Source organism: Adiantum capillus-veneris, chromosome 20 (genome assembly GCF_014529385.1).
Source record: "Adiantum capillus-veneris isolate H3 chromosome 20, ASM1452938v2, whole genome shotgun sequence".
NCBI lineage: Eukaryota > Viridiplantae > Streptophyta > Polypodiopsida > Polypodiales > Pteridaceae > Adiantum > Adiantum capillus-veneris.
This window is the reverse complement of record NC_140950.1, coordinates 44,831,877-44,851,368: the sequence shown is the minus strand read 5'-3', so window position 1 is coordinate 44,851,368 and position 19,492 is coordinate 44,831,877. Positions and strand designations below refer to the sequence as shown.

At 43.9% G+C, this 19,492-nt stretch overlaps 1 protein-coding gene across 1 annotated transcript in view; it reads right to left on the bottom strand.

Moving 5' to 3' along the window:
* LOC147432447 (vacuolar protein sorting-associated protein 35B-like) overlaps positions 1-19,179 on the bottom strand; it is a 62,570-nt gene extending 43,391 nt beyond the window's left edge. Inside the window, exon 1 of the mRNA XM_086492398.1 lies at positions 18,867-19,179. Within this exon, the coding sequence (XP_086348524.1) occupies positions 18,867-18,977 (111 nt within the window). The 5' untranslated portion in view covers positions 18,978-19,179. The remainder of the gene's footprint in view (positions 1-18,866) is intronic.
* Between the last annotated feature and the right edge of the window lie 313 nt (positions 19,180-19,492).

The window sequence follows — 19,492 nt, the reverse complement described above, 5'->3', positions numbered from 1 at the left end:
GTGTTCCGCCTGCTTACTTCTCTCTTGGCTTGTCATGGCTTCTTCCCATGTCGTCCTCCTTTACAGAGAAAGAGAGGAGACCATGCTCTGATACCACCGTCACAAACGAGAGCACATAGCAATATAGAATACATTCGGATAAATAGGATTTATCACTTATTACTCAAGCCAGAGGATATAGAGAGAAATAGATAGAGAGAGAGAGAGAGAGTGAGAAGATCGACACAGTACTGGGGACCAGAAGATGGGCTGGTCCCCCCCCCCGTAATAGTATCTTTATTACTGAGGAGAAGTCTATACAAGCACTTGACCTGAACGTATTACCACGTTCGTTCTAGAATAAGACTTGATGGTTCCCGGAAGCCTCAGCTTCCGATTCCTAGGGCAAAACCCTATTCCAAGGAGCTTCCATTCCTTCTTCCAAATCCTTGAGAGACAAAGTTCTCGCCTCTGGATCTCACCTTCCAGACTCAGGGCATGACATCCCTGCAACTCTCTTTTTTAGCTCTGTTTCTAGAGTCCTCTTCCCGCAGAACAACTCTGCTTTCCCAGACACGAAGTCCTTACTTGGGAATGCCAACTTCCGGATCTCGGATGTCTCCAGTGAGAAAAACCCTCACTTAAAATTCCAGTAATTCATTTAAAATTATTTTTCCTTGGTGTTCCAAGCGAGAAAACCCTCTCACTTATAAATCCAATAATTCATTTAGAACTATTTTTTTTATGTCAGATAAAGCCAATTTAGCAACATTAACAACTATGCATGTGACATTGAGGGTGTTGGCACCATTCACTTGGCTCTTGAAAATAGCCAAGAACTTGTTTTGCATGATGTTAGGTATGTGCCTGGCATTAAGAGAAGTTTGCTATCAGTTGGGCAACTCGATGTAAAAGGCTACTTCACTACTTTTGGTGGTGGCTTTTGGAAAATACAAAAGGGTTCTATGCTGATTGTAAAGGGTGGTAAAAAGGGAACTTTATACTATTTGCATTGCAAGGCCTTACTTGGCAAGTTTGTTGCTATGGCTGAAGTTCATTGTCCAATGGAACTTTGGCATAAGAGACTTGGCCATATGAGTGAGAAAGGACTACAGGTTCTCTCCTCTCTTGGGAGATTTGATGTAAAAGGTCCTGGCCTTGAATTTTGTAAAGATTGTATCTATGGAAAACAAGTGAAGTTCTCTTATTTGTCTGGTGTCTCTAAAAAGTTGCATGCTCTTGATTTAGTACATTCAGATGTGTGCACTATGCCTGTGAGTTCACATGGTGGTGCACGTTATTTTGTATCTTTCATTGATGATTTCAGTAGAAAGACTTGAGTGTATGTACTTAAAAACAAGAGTGATGTTCTTGATGCTTTTAAAAGATTTCATGCTTTTGTGACCACACAAAAGGGTCTTAAGTTAAAGGCCATAAGAACAGATAATGGGGGAGAGTATGTATCACGTGAGTTTAATGTCTTTTGTGAGATGCATGGTATTAAAAGAGAATTAACAGCCCCTTACAATCCATCATCTAATGGCGTAGCTGAGAAGTATAACTGCACAATTTGTGAGACGATACGTTGCATGTTGTCCACAGCTAATCTTCCACAAGCATTTTGGGGAGAGGCTTTGAAAACTGCAGTTAATGTATGCAACCATTCTCCAAATCGTGCTTTGGACAATGGCATCCCTGAAGAGGTTTGTTCTGGCAAACCTGCTTCATATGACCATTTGCGTGTTTTTGGCTGCGAGGCGTTTGTGCATGTGCCTGTAGATCAGAGGACTAAGCTAGACATGAAATCCATCAAAGGCATCTTCATGGGTTATGGAGATGAGGGTGAGACGGGTTATAGAGTATGGCTATCTGATTACAGGAAAGTAGTACGCAGCCGAGATGTAGTATTTAATGAGGTTAAATTGCTACAAAATGCTACACATGTAGACCATGACAAAAAGAGGGTCAAATTTCATAATGACCAGCCAGCCATAAAGCCATCTTTGGCTGAAAATATGGTGCCTATTGATGCTGAAAACGAGCAGCAACCATTTGTGCAACAGCCAGAAGAGAATGGAGAGAAAATACATGCACAAAATGGGGTAGAGCACAATGACCAACAAGCTGAAAATGATTTACAGCAGGGTATTAATGCTGAAAATCAGCCGCTAAACGATAACGAAATCATTCATGAGGATGTAGACACTTTACCTGCTACTGTAGATCATTGGGTGAGGAGATCTACGCGTCAAAGACGTCAACCAGAGAGGTTTCAGCCATCTTTGGATTGTATTCTGTTGACTGATGAGGGAGAGCCTCTTACATACAAAGAAGCCTAGTCTTGTGAAGACAAAAGTAAGTGGGAGCTTGCTATGAAATCTGAGATGCAATTGTATACAAATAATACATGGGAGCTTGTGCATTTACCCAAACGTAGGAAAGCTATTCCTAACAAGTGGGTTTATAAGATCAAATGTGTTGATGATAAACCCAAATACAAAGCGCGTTTAGTTGCTAAGGGTTATGCACAGAAGGAAGGCATTGACTTCCAGGAAATCTTCTCACCTGTAGTGAAGATGTCTACTCTCCGTGTGTTGTTTGCTCTATGTGCTACCTTGGATTTGGAGCATGATCAAATGGATGTGATCACTGCTTTCTTACATGGTGACTTGGATGAGGAGCTGTATATGCTGCAGCCTGAGGGCTTTGTCATTCCAGGAAAAGAGCATTTGGTATGCAAACTAAAAAACAGCTTGTATGGGCTGAAACAAGCCCCTAAACAGTGGTACAAGAAGTTTGATACTTTTATGCTCAATCATGGTTTCAAACGCAGTCAAGCAAATCACTGTCTTTACACTAAAAAGGCTCACGATGGTAGTCTTATTGTGCTAGTCCTATATGTGGATGACATGTTGATTGTTGGCAAGCATAAGGAGACTCGGAATGCTTTGAAAAAGGAGCTGAATTCAGCTTTCTCGATGAAAGATTTGGGTGCAGTTGAACATATTTTGGGTATGCGTATTACGAGGGATAGAAAGAAACGTCTTTTATTCCTTTCTCAAGACAAGTACATCAAGAAAGTGCTTGAGAGATTTAATATGGTTGATGCTAAGCCTCTTGGTGTGCCTTTACCACCGCACACAAAGCTTAGCAAGCTTGATTGCCCAATAGATGATGTAGCTGCTCATGCTATGAAAAGCATTCCTTATGCTTCAGCTTGTGGTTCATTGATGTATACCATGGTTGCTACACGACCAGACGTTGCTTATGCAGTGGGAGTTGTTAGCAGGTTTATGTCTAATCCTGGCAAACCACATTGGGAAGCAGTAAAGAGCATATTCAGGTACTTAAAAGGTACACTAGACACATGTATATGTTATGGCAAGGGTACACTATCATTGTGGGGATTCTGTGATTCGGACATGGCAGGTGATCTTGACACTAGAAAGTCTACCAGTGGATATGTATTCACACTTGCTAGAGGTGCTATTTCATGGTGTTCAAGGTTACAGAATATTGTGGCACTGAACACTACAGAGGCTGAATATATTTCAGCCACAGAGGCTTCTAAGAAAGCTATTTGGCTTGGCAGGTTGGTCAGAGACTTTGGTCTTCCTGCATATGCTCCAGTGCTTGGTTGCAATAGTCAGAGTGTTGTATGCCTGGCTAAGAATGCCATGTTCCATGCTCGTCAACACATTGATGTGCGGTACCATTTTATTCGACAGGTATTGGATGATGGCCTTGTCACACTGACAAAGGTCAAGACACAGGATAACCCTGCAGATGTTCTCACTAAGTGTCTTGCTAAGACACAACATCAGCATTGCTTACACTTAGTGGAAGTTTCTTAAAGGTACCACATCGGACCTTTAAGTGGGAGGTTGTTGGGTCTAAAGGCCCTTTTGGACACCTCTCATATGTATTTCTTCATTCTTTTATACCTTGGGTGTGAACCACCCCTAGGGTCACTTAAGTGACCCTCAAAATGTACCTACATAATAAAACCCAAGGCTTTTGAGTGTGTGCCTTATCAAACACACGAAACCACCGTACAATCTGCTCTCTCTCTCTCTCTCTCTCTCTCTCTCTTTTTTTTGGAAAAAGTCAGGGTTGTATATTACTGAGTACAATATAATCCCCAACGGATGCCAAAATAGCCTATCACGTGGGGTGTACAAGCTGAATGTAAGGAGGAGAGCCACTATAGTGACAACTCGACTAAAACAATCTCATGGTGGTCGGTGTGACGAGTGGAGGAGAAACCACCGAGGAGGGGCATAATGCCACGTAATCTGGCCACCTGTAAGTGTGAAGAAGAGTGGGGATCGTGCCCAACGCCGAAGGAAGGCAAATCGGCGAGCCTCGGTTGCTCGAGATGTACCTAAGGAAGAATCCCACTGCCAAATCACGGTGTGAATGATGTCCAGCCAAATGGCAGTGATAGTATCCTGAAGGAGCTGTGGAGCCGCACTTAGAATGTGGAGACAACGAGCTCTCCAAACATTCCATAGTGTAATACTAGTGATGACTGAAAAAACCCCATCACGTGTCTGAGAATCCCCCTGCCAAGCAATCTCTCTCTCTCTCTCTCTCTCTCTCTCTCTCTCTCTCTCTCTCTCTCTCTCTCTCTCTCTCTCTCTCTCTCTCTCTCTCTCTCTCTCTCTCTCTCTCTCTCTCTCTCTCTCTCTCTCTGTGCTTGTGGGCTTGTTTGCATCCATCGCCAACCCCTCTCTTCCTTCACTTTTTAGCAGAAGACAAGGCGATCTCTCTATTTCCAACCCTAGGCACCCCCAATCTCTCCTATTCTTGCTGGGAGGATAACCCCCTATTTGTAACAAACTTGGATACCCCAAGTCAAGATTCTACCGCGACACAGCAGAGAATCACTTCAAAACAATTCACAATTCACACTTGAGTCGACACGGCCCGGCGTAGTTCTGTGCCTAGAGATATTGGCCCCAAAGATTGGCGCCCCTTTCGGTATTTCTTTTTGTATTAATCTGTGTTCAAAGTACAAGAGAGTAGGTAGGTGCTGAGTGCTCACTCTCAGACTTTGCGTCCAGATGCTCTGAAGAGTGAGGCCCTGCCCACTTATTTATTGGTTACAAGGGATGCCCAAAAGCAAAGCCCCAAAAGCATTCATCTTTTAAAAGCTTTCAAAATAAAGCAACTGGCTCAAAAGCTGTCCCAAAATTCAACCAACGTAAAATCAGGAATTCCGTACAACTGTGTTAGCGCAAAAAGCGAAAATTCGTACGACAGGCCACGTAAGCACTGTCAACACTTATCACGCTGCAAAATTCGGAACCTGCCACGTCAGCCTGTCAACACTTGTTTGGGTCTGCTGCCACTATGTGAGTGTCCACGAGCATGCCACGTCACCCATTTGAGACATACCCCCTCTTGAAAGCATTGTAATCGCCCTCGATTACGCCTGCAAAACAGACAGAGGCCATAAACTGCCTTAGCAGACATTGACTGTTAGTATCGACGCACTAGGCACAACACATTTTAGCACATATACCAATCGACAGTCACATCGCAGGACATCACATGACAAATCACATTCAAAAATCATTCCAAGTCTTAGACCATGATTAATCGGCAACGTATTTAGCAATCGCATCTAGATCCAGTCGGGACCTCACAAATGCCCGATTAATTAATCCATATTGCAATCATGTCTATAGAGATTTATGAGACCGAAATGCTGCAGTCATTTCGTCTATCAGTTCCTGTACTCAAACAAGTCAAGTACAAATCAATCAGTATCATTTTCATTATCGGGAATACCAGTTCATAAATTCATACAATAGAATATTATCAGCTCAGCAGTATCCCTAAAACCCAAAGGGACATCAATGACTCTATATCAAAAATCGGGTATTCTGTTAACAAAGGAGTGGAGTGACTCCCCTCTTGTGCAAGCCCGCTGCACTAGATTCGCCCATGCTGAAATCGGGGTTCTATAGGAGTAGACTATGCTAAACCAAATGCTTCAAGGTAAAGTTCCACAATCTGAGGAGTATCTACTAGGTCCTCGTCCTCCATCCACTTGGCATCCAATGCGGAATAGTTCTTGAATTTAACCAAGAACCGCCTCATCACTTTACCTTTAATCTTTCTATCTTTATATGCTAGTATCTGTTCTGGAACTAGTATCTCCTCGCTTTCCTCCACTTCGAGTTGCTCGTCTGGCTCCCCATCATCGGACACATCGCCTTTAAAAGGCTTCAAGAGACTCACATGAAAAGCATTGTAAATTCTCCAAGCATCGGACAGCTTTAGTCTAAAGGAGACATCGTTTATCTTTTCTTTTATCTGGAAAGGTCCATAGTATCTCATGCTAAACTTTGGAAAAAGCCACTCCTTTCCTTTTTTCTTTCTCAGGCGTGCCTTCTCAAAACGTAAGAGCACCCAATCGTCTTCCTTTAATTTCAAATCGTGACGGTGTAGATCTCCTTCATTCTTGTGTCTTTCCTGAGATTTCTGTAAAGCCTCCCGGACCTTGGCAAAGGCAGTGTCCAAGTCCCTCGTGTACTGCTCGGCTTCAAAAATCTTATCTTTCGTGCTTAGGAAGGGTGGAACCTTCGTAGCACCTTCAATTATCTCAAATGGCATCTTCCCCATCGAAGAGTGGATCGTGTTATTGTAGGCAAATTCCACCAAAGGCAAAAACTTTTGTCTAACCGAGACCGATCACTCTAGAATCCGGCAATTCTCCAATAGATTACGTGCTACTGCGGACAGGACATTACGACGGAATCATTCCGAGCTTTTAAGCAGCGAAAATTTTTCACTAAGCTTGAGTACTCCTACGTCCACACCCCCTACCCTTTAAGGGAAGATATGGTAGTGCTTTTTGTACAAGTGAAGAAACACTCTCTTTATGAGGAAAGAAGCAAGAGCCAGCTACGGCCTATGCTCGCGGAATTCCAGATTTGAAATCCCGGTTTACTTGATGAGCGGGTTTACTCTGAGATCGAGTCAAGGGATCATAACATTGAGCGTTTTCGCTCTAAGGATCTTCAAAAAGGAGAACTATCTTCCAAGTTCAAAAGCTCTAGCACAGCATGAGTATTATGTACACCTTCGGGTACATGGATAGCACATGAAGATGCAGACCTTGTTGTCAAGGTGACTCGACTACTAATCGAAAAAAAAAATTGCTAACCAGAATGAGATGAGTCAACTTATTTTTTAAGATGTGGATTTTCATTTGAAATACCTTCTTTGAGCGCCTTTTTCCGTGCAATGATATTCCGACACGAGAATCTCTATTTGGAATGTGTTCGGTAGTTGTTTCTCTATTGAGAAGAGGTTTTCTAATGGTCGTTGATCATCGAGTACACTATGTGGATTGACCACTCAAGTAGCAAGTTATGGTTACAACATACGCTTCTCCATAAGAAAGTCGAGTAATATTGGCATATTACTGGTATGAGCATGAACTCTTATGTTCATGAGTGTATGTTTGGTTAACCGTTCCAAGACGGAAAGAACTACCTTCACCACATTTGGGAGAACATCCCTCGGAATATACATTCAAAGAATGCTATGGCTAGAATCTTAACCGCCTAAGATTTTGCAAGCCCTCATTGATGCTTGCAAGGTGAAACATTTCTTATAACCTCCGCCACACTGCAAGTGGTAACAACCCGCAGGCGGAAAAGACAAAAAGAGGTTCCATAGTGCACCACGGGATCTTCGGATCGGACCAAAACGGTCTATCTTACATAAAGGCAAGGAACAAGAACTTCTCTGGTGAGATGACAAACTCTGTTACAGGATCTCTTGTGAAAACTCGTCCAATTCGCAAGGGAAATTGTCCCATTGCATGCGAGAGCTTAGGAGACACGTGTAGACACGTTTGCTCCACTAAAAATTCTGCAGGTTTAGGGTTTCGCACCTAAATTGCAAAGTAATGCCAAGGGAGCCTCGAGAAAGCCTTGGGTGCTTGTACATGACAATTTAGAGAGATTTCCCGCCAGGAATCTCGTCTAATTCAAAGGGCAAGTAACCCTACAGGTGCGGAAGCTCGAGAGCTACCCACACGAGTGATTGGCACGCGAATCGGAGCGCAAAACAGGGAATTACAACTTGCTGTAATTTTTTGCAAGTTTAGGGTTTTGGCCAGTTTTGATGCCTACAGGTCCCAAGAGCTTCGGGAAAGCTAGGGAATCTCCGAAAAGGTGTTTTGGTGCGAATTGGAGGCCAAAAACAAAGATTTCAGTGTGCTATAATTTCTCGCCAGGTTTTGTAAAGTGCTCTAAAGTGCGTGGAATGTAAGGTGCAACGGAAGTGAATGTTGAACTTAGCTCCAGATGAGTACTCCGAACTGTACTGAGAGAGTGCAAGTGATCACAAACGAAGTACATAAACGCTGTGCGTGAAGGTGCTGAGATTGAGAGATAGAGAGAGAAGAATACGACACCAGAATGTTGTCAAACCCTCCTCCGAAGGCCCCACTCTCTATGGCGAGAGCGGTCTACTTATGATTGCACAAATCTCTACAATGCTTGGACTTGCCCTGACGATGTTGACGACGATGAGGACGATGACGAGACGGGCTGAAATCTGAAAATGCTAAGGGCTGAAATCTGCAAATCTTTATCTGCTGAATTCTGACTCTATGTCGATGATGACGAGGCCACGACGACGCGCTGAAAACGCAGACGCTGAAATCTGCGTTTTCTGGGCTGAAACAGCAAACTATGCGGGATCTGACCGTGCGGCAAGGATCTGCTGTGGGAAGGTGAGATCTGCAAGGTTCGGGGGTTCTACTGCGGAAACTGACTGCTGAAAACTGAAAATGCTGAGTCTAGCGCTGATTCCATCGCGAAGATCTGCAAAAATGCTGAGGTGTCTTGCAGATGCAAAAACGCTAGGGCTGAGAATGATCTTGCGGGGAAAACTGCTATCTGCTGTTGTGAGGGAATCTACTAGCGCTGAGAATCTTCTGCTTCTTGCTGTCGCCAAGCTGTTGCCAATGCAAAAACGCTGGCTGATCTGGTCCAAAAACGCCAACCTTCTGCTGTAATGCAAAAACGCTAGGCCTCTTGGGGGTTCTGTTGAGAAGTTGCCTGTTGAGCGTATGCTCCTGCTGCCTCTTTTGCCAGAAAGTGCTAGCTCTGGTTTGCTTATATATTATCTTAGCAAAATTGCCCTACCTAGTTCCGAACAAAATTCACTTAAAAATAATAAGTGAAAAATGTCAAAAATAGAGAAAATAGGTTTTAATGCACTAGAAAACTCCCTTATGGATTCTGATGGGAATGTTGATGATCATGCTGTGTGCAACCGGAGGATATGCATCTACTCTAAGTGACTGGTCATGCACGGTCTGCGAAAGACTCACAAAAGTGCCAAATCACTTCCTATCCTAGACTGACTTGACTGAAATGAACCCTGGTCATGCTGTAGCTTGTCCACGTACACATAGGGTTAGATGTGCACGTGACATCCCCTCCTTTTCAAAGTGAGGTACTGGTTCTGAACTGTATGGCGTCGATACTTGAACTTCATAAAGGTCTGCAAAGTCTTTTTCTTTGGGCCGCGTCGAAAGCGACACAAAGTCATCTTCAATGCTTCCACTTCGTCTATAGTCATGCGTCTACCTTCTTCAAGAATTTCCGAGGCTAAAAATTCCTGAAACCACTTTCAACACAAAAACATAAACATACCCATTCCATGTAAAGTGACTGGAAAAAATCTAGTCTTCTCTACAGACTATGCATGCAACGTAGATGAACAAATAGACGGAGTGCCAAACCGTTCATCAAACACACGCATCTTGGCTTTCTGATCTAAATCAATCAACTGTGGCAAAACACAATGGAAATGCCTATGCTTGATGCTCAATCCTTCTTGTGCTCTTTCTACGAATGTGTCATGCCAAGGAAGAAACATAGAATGTGACTTCCTTGAATGCATACTTTTCAGCTTTTCATGAATAATCCGCATACATCCGTGCTCATTCATGAGTGAAACGTGCTCAACGTACAATATGTCATGTCTCGGTAAAGGGATCACATAAAGACGGTGACTAAAATACAGGAAAACATCACGAATGAAACATTCGAAAAATGCGTGCTGACTAATCATTCGTACACATAATACTTCCTTTGGGGGTTCTTGAGACCTAAGCTCGAGGGCCAAGATCGGTTCTTCTTGGAGGGTTCTCCTGAGGGGTTCTTTGGGCCTAGGCTCGAGAGCCAAGATCGGTTCTTCGTGATTGATCGAATCTGCAATGAGGTTAGCTTCACTAGAGAAAGTATCAACTAAACCATCATTCTTGTGAACAATCACATCATCTTCATGCAAATCATCATGCTCGTGAGAAATCACATCTTGATCATCATGCAAATCATCATGCTTGTGAGAAATCACATCGTGATCATCATGCAAATCATCATGCTTGTCATTCAAATCATCATGCAAATCCTGTGTGTCATGCTTGGAAAAAGAAGAGACTGAGAGAGTCTCCTTCTCTTGATCCTTTGCAACCTCTGTCTGCACACTAGAAAAGACTCCGAATAACTCTTGCATCTGTTGGGCTCTCTGTTCGGCCGCTAAGCGCACTTGCTCTCGCTCACGATCCAATTCGGCTCTTCTTTCTTTGTGTTCACGATCCAATTCGGCCATTCTTTCTGCTTTTCTTGCTTCGCGTTCTAACTTCATGTCCATCATCATCTTGTCGAAAGCTGCCATCATAGGATCTGGTGCAATCCTTGGAGTAGATGGGGAAGGGTCGGAAAAACCTCCTGATGAGGAAAACTCTTCTTTGCCACTCCCATACTCACCACCTCCAAGCGAAGTATCCATTCCGCTTCGAGTGATGACCATCCACTGAAGTCTTGGGTTCTTAAGTTCACCAAGAACTTGGGTTCTTGCGGGTCTTGGGTTCTTGAGTTCTTGTGGTTCTTGAGGGTCGTGAGTCTTGAGGTTCTTGCAGTTCTTGTGAGTCTTGAGTCTTGAGGTTCTTGCGGTTCTTGAGGTTCTTCTTTCGCTTGCAATCTATGTTAGAGAAGGATCTTCTCTTCACCCAAGTTCTGCTCTTTTCCGCGGGCGCACCCCTTGGCGGCCTTGCGCTCACACCAAGATTGCTTTTTCCCACCTCACGTCGATTGGCCAGCCGCTAAGTGCACAGTCCGCTCTCAATGAGTGAAAAGAGGCACAAGGGGAGGCTGGACAAGCCCTTCTTTCTTGGGTTTCCTGTCACTCTTCAAAAACACGATTAAGAATCGACACGCCCAAGAGGTCTTGGGTTACGTGCGACCACAACAAGCAAAAAAAAAATCTTGTGGTTCTTTCCTTAAGTGATACAGAACACTGCCAAAGCTTTGATACCAATGTAAGGTGCAGCGGAGGTGAATGTTGAACTTAGCTCAAGATGAGTACTCCGAACTGTGCTCAAGGGTTCCTTTTACTTACGGAAGGGAGAGCCTTCCGTTCCTTTAATGAGAGAGCGCAAATGATCACAAACAAAGTACATAAACACTGTGCGTGAAGGTGCTGAGACTAAGAGATAGAGAGAGAAGAATAAGACACCAGAATGTTGTCAAACCCTCCTCCGAAGGCCCCACTCTCTATGGCGAGAGGGGTCTACTTATGATTGCACAAATCTCTACAATGCTTGGACTTGCCGACGATGTCGACGACGATGAGGACGACGACGAGACGGGCTGAAATCTGAAAATGCTAAGGGCTGAAATCTGCAAATCTTTATTTGCTGAATTCTGCCTCTATGTTGATGACGACGATGCGACGAAGATGCGCTGAGAATGCAGATGCTGAAATCTGCGTTTTCCGCGCTGAAACAGCAAACTACGTTGGATCTGACCGTGCGGCGAGGATCTGCTGCGGGAAGGTGAGATCTGCGAGGTTCGGGAGTTCTATTGCGGAAATTGACTGCTGAAAACTGAAAACGCTGAGTCTAGGGCTGATTCCGTCGCGAAGACCTGCAAAAACGCTGAGGAGTCTTGCAGATGCAAAAACGCTAGGGCTGAAAATGATCTTGCGGGGAAAACTGCTATCTGCTGTTGTGAGGAAATCTGCTAACGCTGGGAGTCTTTTGCTTCTTGTTGTCGCCAAGCTGTTGCCAATGCAAAAACGCTGGCTGATCTGGTCCAAAAACGCCAGCCTTCTGCTGTAATGCAAAAACGCTAGGTCTCTTGGGGGTTCTGCTGAGAAGTTGTCTGTTGAGCGTGTGCTCCTGCTGCCTCTTCTGCCAGAGAGTGCTAGCTCTGGTTTGCTTATATTTATCTTAGCAAAATTGCCCTACCTAGTTCCCAACAAAAGTCGCTTAAAAATAATAAGTGAAAAATGTCAAAAATAGGGAAAATAGGTTTTAATGCACTCGAAAATTCCCTTGATGGATTCTGATGAATTCTGATGGGAATGTTGTGTGCAACCGGAGGATATGCATCTACTCTAAGTGACTGGTCATGCACGGTCTGCAAACAAACTCACAAAAGTGCCAGATCACTTCCTATCTAGACTGACTTGACTGAACTGAACCCTTGTCATGCTGTAGCTTGTCCACGTACACATAGGGTTAGATGTGCATGTGACATGGAAAGTCAACGTTTACTTGGGATTTAGTCCGTGGAGACTTCTATTGTGGTTATGCTGTTGAAATTGGGTTAGAGTAGGGGAATTTCAGCCCGATAAAAGTGGAACAGCTTGTAGAAGTTTACAGGTTTTTCTCAAGTGTATTAAGAATAAAGAAATACCAAAAGGGGCACCAGTCTTTGGGGCCTCTAAGGTGTCGCTATCTGCTTGGGAGCATTCTAGCTGCCAAGACGTGGTTTGTTTGAAGTGTAATTTCGAGTTACAGATTGTCTCTGAAGCTTCTTCTATGTAGTAAAGTTAATCAAAGTAAAGATCGGGTGAAAGCTAAAGTCTACCACCCTACAAGCCGTTTACACGGGACACGAAGATTCTTGACATGAAGAATCTGAGAGAGATTCTTTAGGTTCTATTCTTGAGTGATTATACCGAACACTGCCAAAGAGCTCTGATTCCAATGTAGTCTACACCGGAAGTGATTGACGGTGAATGCTCAAGATTAGTGCTCATTGCATACTCAAGATTCCTTTTACTGAATGGGAGAGTTCCTTTTACTTCATGAGATATGTGCAAAGACTAGAGAGAAACGAGAGAATGATAATGTGAGTGAAGGTTCTGTGAGTGATAGAGAGAGAGAGAGAGAGAGGACTGACACAAGATGGGGTCCCAAACCCCCTTCCAAGGGCCCCTCTCTCTATCGCTAGAGAGGTATTTGCTTTAGATTGCACAAATCTTGATACAATGGTCCTAGATGTTGATGGGATCTTGCTGTAGGTGCTTGGTTCCGCAAGGCTAAAGGCTGGAATGCAAAAATGCTAGGGATCCTGGCTGTGATCTGCAATGGCGATGAGGCTATGACCTGATCTGCTATCGACGATAGGCGATGGGCCCCAAAAGCTGGTTGATCCGAGGGTTGAATCTGAAAACGCTGGCTGATCTGGTACGATGAGCTGAATTTTGAAAACACAGGCTGCTTTGGTGCAAAAACGCCAGAGGGGTGCTAAGGTACTGCGGGTACTTGGTAATTGTACTGCAGGTACTGACTTATGCTTGAGAAGTGACCCCTAAGGTCACTTATATCTGGGATTAAAGCTGGGTAGGGCAATGTCACTTAAAAATCCCACGATTTCTAAAATGATGCAAAAATGTCACTTACTAATCTACAAAAGGAGACCATTCGGCACATACTGGCAGGTTTCAACGTTTATTGCTCCGAATCTATGGAGATTCCTCCACTTCCTTAGCCTAGCCGGAAAGTAAAACGACAAGCACCTGGAGCGAAGGATTTGACCTTCCGCAACGCGCATGGATGCCTTAAGAGCAATCCCCTAACCAGCAACCCACGAGCAACTTGTACTTGAAAGGTGTTCTTTAGCTTTAATTAAAACACTATTTTCCCAGCTCCATGCAGATTCGTCAAGCTCCACCCTTGCCCACTGGCTCCTGCGCATCATATTTTTCCTTGACCTGCTGCCTGCCCGGAGTGTGCGACCTTCCTCTCCCTGCTCCTCACCTCATCGCCCACCACTTGCAAATTTCTTGGGCCTTTCACGAAAGAAGTTCTTTGGATGCTCTAAAATAAAATAATGGCATCTTTTCTAGCTTCCATGAATGAACAATTTTTCCAGAATCATTGCAACATACTAATAAGTTGATGAACTATTAATAAAAGGTGATTCACATGCAGATAAATACCTAGGCTGGGTACTACTCGCCAATGCCTACACCTAGCAGGCATTGGCTATGCTTATGTGCAATCAGGGGGTATGCAACTAATCCATAGTCACATGGGGACGGGGACGTGATGGGTCCCGGGGACGGGGACGTGGCAAAGCAAGGGACGGGGGACGGGTCAGGGGACGCGTGTTAAAAAACACTTGTTCTATACTAGACAACAGTAGGAGCACAAGATTGCAAAGAAAAAGTGGGGTTTGCACTCATAAATATCAAAATATAACATGTGGTAAGAACGCGGCGAGCACGCGTTGCACATGTTGACGTGATGATCAATCATCATACTCAAAGGGGAAAAAGTAATGATGTACAAGTGAAGAGTGGGTTAGAAGAGTCTAGTGGGAGACATGGCATATAGCTCTAGACTCTGAAAAGCCTAAAAAAAGGGTGTGGGGTCCCCTCTGCGTCCCATGTGAGGGACCCGTCCCCGTTGCGTCCCCCCATCCCGTCCCGCGTCCCCCGTTGCGTCCCTACCAAAAAGGGCCACGTCCCCGGGTCCCCTGTTTTTATGAACTAATCTAAAGTGCATGGACATGCACGTCTTGCGTACACACTCACAAGGGTGCCAAAACACTTGCTAGGCTATCCTAAACCCTAGAAATAGGAGTTAGCTTGTTCACATGCACATAGGGTTAGATGAGCACGTGACATATACAACTCTGATCGTCCGAATAAATGGTGATTCCCTACTACGGAAAACAAATCTCCAAAAGCAACCTCCATAACCGAATAGACTCACATATAGCACTGCAAATAGCACGATACTCCGTCTCTATGGAAGATAATGCAATTGTGGGCTGCTTCTTACTACTCCAAGAAAACGTTCCTAAACCAAATGAAGAGGGTATGCAACTAATCTAAAGTGCCTGGACATGCACATCCTGCATGCACGCTCACAAGGGTGCCAAAACACTTGCTAGGCTATCCTAAACCCTAGAAATAGGAGTTAGCTTGTCCACATGCACGTAGGGTTAGATGTGCACGTGACATATACAACTCTGATTGTCCGAATAAATGGTGGTTCCCTACTACGTAAAACAAACTCCAAAAGAAACCTCCATATAACCAAATACTCACACATAGCACTCGATACTCCGTCTCTACGGAAGATAATGCAATTGTGGGCTGCTTCTTACTACTCCTGTTAGGCGCAGCGGAATGAATGTTGTATTTTCTCAAGATTAGTGATCTTTATTGCTCAAGGTTTCTTTTAGTTCTTAGGGAAAGAAAGAGCTTTCCGTCTTGTAGAGTATTGTGGTCACGAACAAAGTGAGTGGATATTGTGCGTGCAAATGAATGAGACTGAGAGAAGGAGAGAAAAGAGATAACGACACCGAGAGGTTGTAAAACCCTCCTCCGAAGGCCCCACTCTCGTAGGCGAGAGTGGTCTACTTTGATTGCACAAAGGTGTACAATGCGTATGCAATGGACTGATGCAATGGGACTGTGCCGATGACGACAACGGTGATGACGACGACGACCTGATGGCTGAAATCTGGGATCTTCTAAACGCTGAAATTCGTGACTGTTTCGGTGGCTGAAAATGACTGTTTTGGCTGCGTTTTCTTGGGCTAAAGATGGGGGAACTTCTGCAACCAATCTGGGATGTATCTGCTACCTTGCTAAAGGTAGCAATCTGGGATGTATCTGCAACTAATCTGGAATGTATCTACTACCTTGCTAAAGGCTGAAAATGTTGTGTATCTGCGGCAGGTTGGGGCTAAAAGTCAAAACGCTGCAGCAATGCAAAAACGCCAGCAAGGCTGGTTTGAAAACGCTATTGCTGAGGTGATTCTGTCGCGGGAAAACACCGAGGATGGGGCTGATCTGCAAGGGGACAAAGCGCTAGAAGAGGGAAGCTTCAAGGCGATGGTTCTGCTGGGAAACCCCGATAAGAAGGAGGTCCAAAAACGCTGGGAGGTTTTGGGGGGTACTGCTGAGAAGTTGCCTGTTGAGCGGGAAGCTCCTGCTTCCTCTTCTGCCAGAAAGTGCTAACTTGGGTTTGCTTATATATTAACTTAGCAAAATTGCCCTACCTACTTTTGTTGGAAAGTCACTTCAAAATAATAAGTGAAAATAACCAATAAATAGGAAAATAGGCTAAATGCACTAGAAAATTCCCCTAACTGATGCTAATGGATTCTGATGGGAATTCCGATGATCATGCTGTGTGCAACCAGAGGATATGCATCTATGCTAAGTGACAGGGCATGCACGGTCTACGAATAGACTTACAAAAGTGCCAGATCACTGCTAATCTAACTTGACTTGATTGACGGGAACCCTGCTACGGTGTAGCTTGTCCACGGACACATAGGGTTGGGATGTGTCACGTGACAACTCCAGGAAAACGTTCCTAAACCAAATGAAGAGGTGTGACCTATAGTCTATCGTCATGAATCTGGATCTCGACCCCAATCAATATCACTCCGTCCTCAAAGAGTAGTCCTAGAGTCTACACCTCCAGCAGCATACCAAATGCCAACGACTTTGACAACTTCAAATACCCAAAGATCCAAACAACCTGCTCAACATAGAACTTGGCGCGCTTCGAAATGAGTAAATGAAGAAGAAGACGAAGAAGATTGTCTTAACGTCGTATGAAACTATCCCAAGAGACTTTAAAGATCTATCCGACGAGGAAGTCCAAGCAGGAAGATATGTCAAAACGGGTGTTCAACAATCAAATAAGAGCATCCATGAATTTCCAATACTTTGTAGCATCAACATCGGAGGGGTCATACAAGGACAACTTATGGTTGGGATCCATTCGAGTAGAGATTGGCCTAGTCGATCATGCAAAAACCTCCAAGGAGTCATGGAGATAGCGTTGTTAATAGAGAAAGATGCCCCCCTCTATCTACAATATCTCAAATCCAAGAGAAATCTAGCAAGCTGAAATCTATCATCTCAAACTCTTTGGCCAAGGTCTCCATAGTACTGCGAATATGCTGGTCATGGCTACTTGACACTTGTGACAGCAAGATATCAACATAGAGATAACAAGCGTCACCAATTCGATCCTCCCACTCTAAAAAATACAAATCTAGGGGTATGCAAAAGAAAGCTAAAAGGAACCTTGTCACCCAATCCTAAGGCTGAAAATCCTAGAGGTTGCTCCACATACACCTCCTCCTTCAAGTTGTCATTGAGAAAAGTTCGCTTGACATCCATCTAAAGCATAGAAAATCGGTGATGGGCCGGAACTCCTCAGTTGTTTACTTTGTGGCTTTGATTTAGCACTCGCCTATCCAAAAGTATAGGTTGCTTCAGCCATGGACCCCGCTAACTGGCACTTTTACACTAAGGGAGCTTGTGAGCAGCCAATCACTGAAAGCACATGCATTTAGTGCTTTCAGAAACTTGTAATTTAACTATTCAAAGCTTGTAGCTTTTTGGGCCATGTTCATATAAATTTGAGGCCAAGGCTAGCCATGTCACATACTCTATTGGACCAATGGGCTCTCATCAGCAGTTGTACGAGCAACTCCATTAATATCAAACGAAGTATCACCAAGGCGCCTAGTTTCCCAGGCTGGCCAACCATTTAGTTGCAGACAATCCTAGCATTTAGCTGCATCATTGTCTGGACGGGCCTTGTTGGATTGGCCACCCGTCTTCTGTCCGGTGCCCACTTTGGCCCCTTTTATTTTAGTACGTCCCCATCTATTTTGGTTGCGTAGTTGGGCGATTTACCCTAGCTCCTCTGACCCTTATATGTATAGGGACACAGGAGGCCTGGGCTATTATCTAGATTTAGCAAAGATAGGTAAAATTCAGGGGTCAGCATTTGAGTGTTTACTAACGGATAAATCAGTGCTTTACACTTTGACATAATTTTGTTGCAAGACTTGGCCTCTTCATGCATCTTATACTTAGAAAGTCAAAGATACCAAGAAGACCAAGTAAAATAGTACCAATTTCGATGTCAAAAAGGTGCACAACCAAAAATATCAATCTGTGGTCAGATTCGCTCATTCAGTCTTCATCAATCAAGCCAAGTTAATTTTGCAGCTAAAACGTCTGATGAAAGGAAAATAATGTCCTAACAAACGGAAAATCTATAAGCTCCAAGTGACTTACATACTTTGGGCACAGACGGAGCCATGTGCGAATCCACATTTATAGCTGTGTGACAATTCTATACCTTGTCACAAAGTGACTTTGAAAATCTATTGGGATAGCACAATTTCAGTTATATGCAAAGAAAAATTGTCCAAATATAGTAGCTTTTCATTGAAATAGTAAATAGATCATTTTCAGCCTCCCTTGAAAATAAAGAATGCAAAAAATAATGCAACCACCATATATTGATCTAGCATTAATCACACGAACATTGTTCCTGTTTGTGGCTAAAGCACCACAAGAACTTTCACTCGCTAAAAATGGAATTTCTTCAAGCATGTTCCATTAGCTTCATACTGCAGGAGCCCCAACATTTTCCAACCGTGTTGCTATTATCAATGTGGTTACATTCCATCAATATAATTCACACGCACTAACAACTTAGAAAACAGATCTGTGATTTTCAAGCTTAAGTCAGACCTGGGCTCCATTAGAAACAGAGAAGTAAGGCATACCAGAGCCCTGTGCATGTAGAAAGCATGATGCTGCACAAGAGCAAGGGCATCAGCAAGCCATTTCTCCTGCTCTTCGGTGCTAGGGACGCCATCAGCGATGGAACTCTGCATGTTTAAAGTGACGTGGCAGCGTGCTGCGATATAGGAGGATGAACACGATCTTTCAGCAGCATTCACGCGCTCGCTGTTAGGGTTTGGATTGCAGGAGCTATGCAGCGATCCTATTCACAGAAGGCTGCCTGCTTGCCTGCAGCATCTGGTTCAATAGCCTAGCACTTTTGGGGCGTACCTTGCCACGTTCTTCCATCTAATTTGACTTTACTATGACATAAGGGTATAAATGCTAGGTGGGCATTGGGCCTCCACAAAGACCACGTGTGGCCCTTTGGACTAAGTGACATTGGGAGTCGGAGGGTGGGATCTATGATGAGGGGATTGCGGACCGTAGATCTTGGCGGCGATGTCAAAAGTAACTTTTGGTATTTTAGATTACTTTGTTTAGATTACAAAAAGTAATCTAGGGTACAATTACTTAAAGGTACCCTAAATTACTTTGGGCACTATTGCCTTGCACACTTGTTTTAAGTAAATTCTAGTTAGCATTGTTCATAAGTAGGTCACGCGTT